Below are 6,000 nucleotides of genomic sequence, written 5' to 3'. Positions count from 1 at the left end.
AGGCGCAGTTCGTCGATATAAGCAAGATTAAATCCCAGATTGTAGCTAACATCAACTCTAAAGTTTTACAGCTGGTCTTGTACCTGCAGACTCAGCTCTGATATCAGTCTGCATACTGGCTGCATCACCCAGCCCTGGAGGATTTAAACACTTCTCACTCACTTCTCGTCTCTCTCTCTCTCCCTTCAGCTTCCCTCTAACGGTTGGTCAGTGAGCTGTCAATCATCAGCAGTAACAGTGGGGTCAGTCAGGCGTGCAGGCGGTCACGGAGGGCGTGGGTCTGGATGTGTGAGGCGGCTTCATGGGCCTGAAGGACCATCTGGAGGATGGGACAGGCCGCGTCCTCAGTCTGGGGCTGGATCTGGACTACCTGCACGTGGAGGGCACTGAGTGGCAGGCTGGACTGAGCGGAGGCGGTGGCAGCAACTCGCAGACTGGAAAGGAGGTGGCAGAAGCCAGAGCTGCAGCCAAGGGTGGTAACAGCAGCAGCAGCACTACAGCCAGCAGGGCTCACTCAACCAGCAGCAGCAGCAGCAGCAGCAGCTGGAGTAACTGCTCAGAGGAAAACACTGTCTCCGACAGCGAAGACGAACGGGCCCAGAGCAGCTCCAGCACTGAATCGCAAAACCCCTACCACCATCAGCCCCAGGAGGAACCCACCCCATCGCCCGCTGACCCCTTCTCCGACTGCCGTGCCAAGGTGGAGTTTGCCCTGAAGCTGGGCTACTCAGAGGACCTGGTGCTTCTGGTGCTGAAGAAACTGGGCCCAGACGCGCTCATCAACGATGTCCTGGGAGAACTGGTCAAATTGGGAGCCAAGACAAACACTGAGCCACAGGGAGGAGGTGGAGGAGGCCCCACCATGTCCCACTCCCCCTCTTCTCTGTCCTCCTCCTCAGCCCGCTCCTCCTCCTCCTCCTCCCTGGACTCCTGCCGGCTGCTGTGTGCGTCCCAGCTGCTGGAGGATAAGGAGAACCTGCGGCCGGTCGTGGTGGATGGGAGCAACGTGGCCATGAGGTGAGGATCAGCAGATTAAGCAGACCTCTCTTCTTGTGCTTCGACACTTCTGGTACCATATTTTGCAATGTTACTGCACCACCCCAAGAGGAAAATCATGCATTACAGAGCAGTGCCTCTGGGCTGCTGCTGTGCTGGGCTTTTCCAGTTCTCTAATGTGAACATCTAATTTTTGTACACTCAGAAATGTCATTTTTATACTTGGTATATTATTGGTACTTTCTTGGTATATTATTGGTATATCTTGGTATATGACAAAAGCCATAAACAGAGCTAAGTATTATTAACATTTTACTTTTTTTCTTGCAGTCATGGAAACAAGGAGGTGTTTTCCTGCCAAGGCATCCAGCTGGCCGTTGATTGGTTCCTGGAGCGAGGTCACCGTGACATCACAGTTTTTGTTCCCGCCTGGAGGAAGGAGCAGTCGCGGCCTGACGCTCTGATCACTGGTAACATCAATCGATTGATATCTATTGATCCTGAAGTTGCAGTGCAGTGCAGTTTTTTTTTCACATGTACGTCCATCTGTTCTATAAATCTGAGCAAAATTTGTGCTGATTTTCGTCATTTTCATCAGTTGATCCCAAAGTCAAATTCACAGTATCTATAATGTGTATGTATTTTTTTTCCTGGCGTATTTTTCAGAACCTAAGCCATTTGTTCCGTTACATAAACCAGGCTTTCCTCATTTCTCTCTCTCCCTGCAGACCAGGAGATTCTGCGGCGACTGGAGAAAGAGAAGATCCTGGTGTTCACTCCATCTCGCCGTGTTCAGGGGCGCCGCGTGGTTTGCTACGACGACCGCTTCATCGTCAAACTGGCCTACGAGTCAGACGGCATCATCGTCTCCAACGACAACTACCGTGACCTGGCCAACGAGAAGCCAGAGTGGAAGAAATTCATCGATGAGCGTCTGCTGATGTACTCATTTGTCAATGATAAGTAAGGAAATCACACCAAAGCTTTTAAAAGTTTAGCCACGGGAAAACTGATGCAATATGTTTCTTTGTATAGAAAGGGAAAAACAAGAAATGTAAAATAATTTAGGAAATTTTTGCCTGAAAGAGAGGTGAGTTTGATTTTTTTAATAATATCACCATCATATTTAACAGGAATTACAGAAAATGTAAAAAATTCTCTCTTGATAGTTTGATAGTTATTTCTGAGTTTTAGTTGAAAATGCAAAAATACAAACAAAACCTTTCTCTCTTTGATGCAATGAAATTGTCAGTCAAAAGGCAATGTAACTTCTCCCAACAGAGAGTCCCTTGGGTTTTTCTTTTTTTTTTCTTTTTTTGGTCTACAGTGTTCATTATGTACCTGAAACGTGCTGGAAATCAAGGCGGGGTTCTTCCTCTGTTTGGAAAATGCAAAATTGGTTTGGCTGGGAAATTTGCAGAGTATTCCCTCAGATAAAGCTTCAGTATTTAGTTAACCATCAGCGATCATTACGGGGATTCCTCCTGTTACCAAGGAGGACTTCCTGCCCATCAATCGTGGGTTTTCACTTCCTCATTTGTCTTTTGAAGTGACTTTTTCCCCTCACCTTCCCCTCTCACCTGCTTCCTCTAATGACTTTGAAAATAAATTTGATATCATTTTGGAGCCCTCAACTCATACTGGATGCTGCTATATGCTCATAGGAATATTGGTTGGGCACTGAAGCCTTGCTTTACCTTTGTGGTCCTTAGCTGTATTCCTGATTAAAATTTCTAATCAACTCTTTCAATTAAAAAACAAAATTGTAAATGTGAGACACTGCATGTAAAGTTTGTATACATCATTTGTAGAACCTCTTTTTCAGTTCAGCATTTAAATATGTTAGAAAAACTGAGTCGAGTCATTGAGGACACAAGAATGGAAACCAAAATATTCCAAAATAAAGTATCATTTCAGAGTTCCATGAAGAACCCTTCATGAAGGAGTTCTCACAGGAACTTCCCATGGTTGTCATGTTCTCTTCATTTATTTATTTATCTATCTATCTATCTATTTATTTATTTATTTATTCATTCATTTATTTTTAGTGATAGTGGAATAATGATATTTTCCATCTGTTAACTGTGTATCAGGTTCATGCCCCCAGACGACCCATTGGGTCGCCATGGACCGAGTCTGGAGAACTTCCTGAGGAAAAAGCCCATCGTTCCTGAGCACAGGAAGCAGCCATGTCCTTACGGTAACAAATACCTGCCCCTGAGTTCTATCAGTTGAGCATGTTGGATGCATTTGACTCCTGTTTGGGTAGTTCAGTTTTAACTACCCAACTACTAGTTTAGTTTTTCACCCATCATCATATTGAAACTTATTAAAAAATAACAAGAATAAAAAAAGGAAATACATAGACCTTTGATGTGATTACCGTGCTCTTGATTTTAGTCTTAAGAAGGTAACTGCAAGGTTGGCTGCATTTTGTTTCAAAAGAGGCTACTATTCTGGCACATTCATGTGAAACTCACTTGTCTGCTTTTTCCCCTCAGGGAAAAAGTGCACCTATGGCCACAAGTGTAAGTACTACCACCCTGAGCGGGGCAGCCATCCTCAACGTGCTGTGGCTGATGAGCTCCGAGCCAGTGCTAAAACGTCTGCTGCAGCTTCCAAAAACTTGCTGGAAGATGCCCTGATAGTGAAAAGCCGCAGATCGCCTACTGGCCAACCAGAACGGATGGCAGAAGCTGAGCTTTGTGTAAGTGCTCCAAAGAATCAGGTAAACCCAAGCCCTTATAGCTTCTCCTGTAGTGACCTCCTGGAGGATAGAGTAGGGCTCCAGACCAAAGCAGAGGCCCACAGGGGAAGCAGCAGGAGAGGCAGTGGCAGCAGCTGTGGCAGCAGCATCTTTGGGCATCCTGCCCCCGGAGGGCCGCCCTCGTCAGGAAGCCACAACAGGTGGGACCATCTTGGTGGAGGAGCTTTAGGGAGCTGCAGGGCTGCTGGAATCTCAGGGCCAAGTCAGGTTGAAAAGTACCCTACATGTGAGTCCCCTGAGTTGGGCCACAGTTCCCTAACGAGGGCCTATTCCAGCCTCAGCCTGGTGGTGCCGCAGAGTCCAGAGCGGTTCTTCCCCGCCGACCTGCGAGCTGGTTCGCTGACGTCGGACTGCAGCAGTGAGGGAAGCATCAGCTCTGACTCTTTCTCCCCTGACTCGGTGTTAGATGATAGCCACAAGTGCCATCACCATCACCACAATCCTCACTGCTCCAACCAGTACTCCCACCCTGCCAGCCATCTACCCCCTGGTCTGGGACAACACCCCCCTCATGGCTATCAGCTGCCTCAACCTCTGCGAAGACTTCCTGGTTTTGGGTTGGAGGACCCACCAACCTCCCTTACCTCTCATTCTTTGCACCCTTCGCACCCCTCTTATCCCTTCAAGGCCCCTTCAACCTACCTGCCACACCACCTTCAGCATCCATCACTGGGTAGCCGCCCTGGTGAATACCCAGCTCCTCCACCACCTCCGCCTCAGCCCTCTGGTCCTCATTCCCACTCTCAGAGCTCCCCTCTGAGCCGCAGTCTGTTGGGTTCCCCTTGGCAGGAGAGCGGGATCCAGGACTCTCGAATGTATGAAGGGTCACCACTCATTTCCAGAAGGAGCTGCCCTGGGCTAAACCAACAACAGCAGCATCCAATAGGTTGGGATGCCCCTTACCAACAGCCATCCCAGCCTTGCTACGGGCCCTTTACCGTTCAGAGCCTTCCGGCGGCCCGCGAGAAGGTCTGGAACTCACCATGGAGCAGGCGAGCTCATTCATTACCCCACAGCCATTCTGAATCCAGACTTCCACCACCTCCTCTGCCATCGCACAGCAACCACGCACCAACTGCCCCCCAACACGTGGAGCCCCCCACCTTGGGTCGCTACCAGGATCTGAGGGACAAGGTGTTTGTTAAGCTGTGTGGCATCTTCCCTGCAGATTTGGTGAGGGTGGTGATGGCTAGGAACCCTCATGTGATGGATGCTCAGCAGCTCGCGGCAGCTATTTTGAGGGAGAAGCCGCTGCATGGTTACTGAGCGCACCTAGTGGGTGCGGCTACCTTCACCCACTGTCCTGGGCTCACATTTGCAAGTTGCAAGTTAGACTGGACCTCTACAGTCCAAAAGTACAAGACATGAAACTCCTCAAACTGACTGTTTATAGCACTCTCAGCTGTGGAGACTGAGTGTAATCAGTCTACTACTAAGAGCAGAGGTGCTGTAATGATATATTCATTCCAAGGGAGATGTCTCATTAATTTTAATGATATTTTGTAGAGGAAAATCCCAAAGTTGCCATATTTTTCCATGAATATGCCTGCTCCTTTAGCACTTAAGATGAGGAGACTCTGTCCATGGTTGGCTGGGGTGAAATGTGCATGTTTGGGTGATCCTGGGACAAACAAGACACCGACGCGCTTTAGGGAGGCTTTTGCTGCATTCAAATGGTGGCTGTATTGTTATTCATGCGTATTTAATTTATTTGGTGCATTTTAATTTATTTTCCATAGTTTTAAAAAATATTCTGTTTTGGCACTTTTTTATTATTGTGTTTTCTCTTCTGCTTTGTTTTTCATTTTTTTTGGCAATCATATCAGGGTGTGAGGGCAGCAATTCTTTTTTCTGTTGCAGTGAAATGATTCTTTTTTTTTTTTTAGTCACTGAAATGCTGAGATGGGGTAAGATCTGTGATTCACAAAACAGAATACGGTCACTTCTCTGCCATATTTCAAATACATTCCTGCCTGCATGTCTGTATGTGGGCCTAATGCTTAAATTTGCTGAACGGAAAGATCTAGGGTTTTTCTTTTCTTCTGAAAACAGGTGGCAGATTGGTTTTTGTGGTACAATATCTGAATTTCCCCTGTAGGGAAGTGAAACGTAGACGGCAACCACATATGAAGGCCTCAAAAACTCCACTCGAAAACCCCACACAGTTGTTTACTTTTGAATGAGGCTCTGCTTCCTCTGCTGGGTTTGCCCTGCCAGCTGACTTCACGCCTTGAGAG

General features: G+C 47.5%; 1 protein-coding gene across 1 annotated transcript; it reads left to right on the top strand.

Annotated features, from left to right (window-relative positions):
- Positions 1 to 301: 301 nt before the first annotated feature.
- Positions 302 to 5,029, top strand: LOC115379485 (probable ribonuclease ZC3H12C). The gene is made up of 5 exons (XM_030080194.1): positions 302 to 1,017; positions 1,327 to 1,466; positions 1,725 to 1,959; positions 3,090 to 3,196; positions 3,498 to 5,029. Exons 1-5 carry the CDS (start codon positions 302 to 304, stop codon positions 5,027 to 5,029), a joined length of 2,730 nt encoding a protein of 909 aa, XP_029936054.1.
- Positions 5,030 to 6,000: the final 971 nt, after the last annotated feature.

This window comes from Myripristis murdjan, chromosome 21 (assembly GCF_902150065.1).
Source record: "Myripristis murdjan chromosome 21, fMyrMur1.1, whole genome shotgun sequence".
Classification (NCBI taxonomy): Eukaryota; Metazoa; Chordata; class Actinopteri; order Holocentriformes; family Holocentridae; genus Myripristis; species Myripristis murdjan.
This window is presented reverse-complemented; position numbering and strand designations above follow the sequence as displayed.

Coding starts and splice junctions, on each gene's coding strand:
- LOC115379485 (XM_030080194.1), top strand. CDS start 302: ATGGGCCTGAAGGACCATCTGGAGGATGGGACAGGCCGCGTCCTCAGT. Junction 1,467..1,724: donor GCCTGACGCTCTGATCACTG/GTAACATCAATC, acceptor CTCTCCCTGCAG/ACCAGGAGATTCTGCGGCGA. Junction 1,960..3,089: donor TACTCATTTGTCAATGATAA/GTAAGGAAATCA, acceptor ACTGTGTATCAG/GTTCATGCCCCCAGACGACC.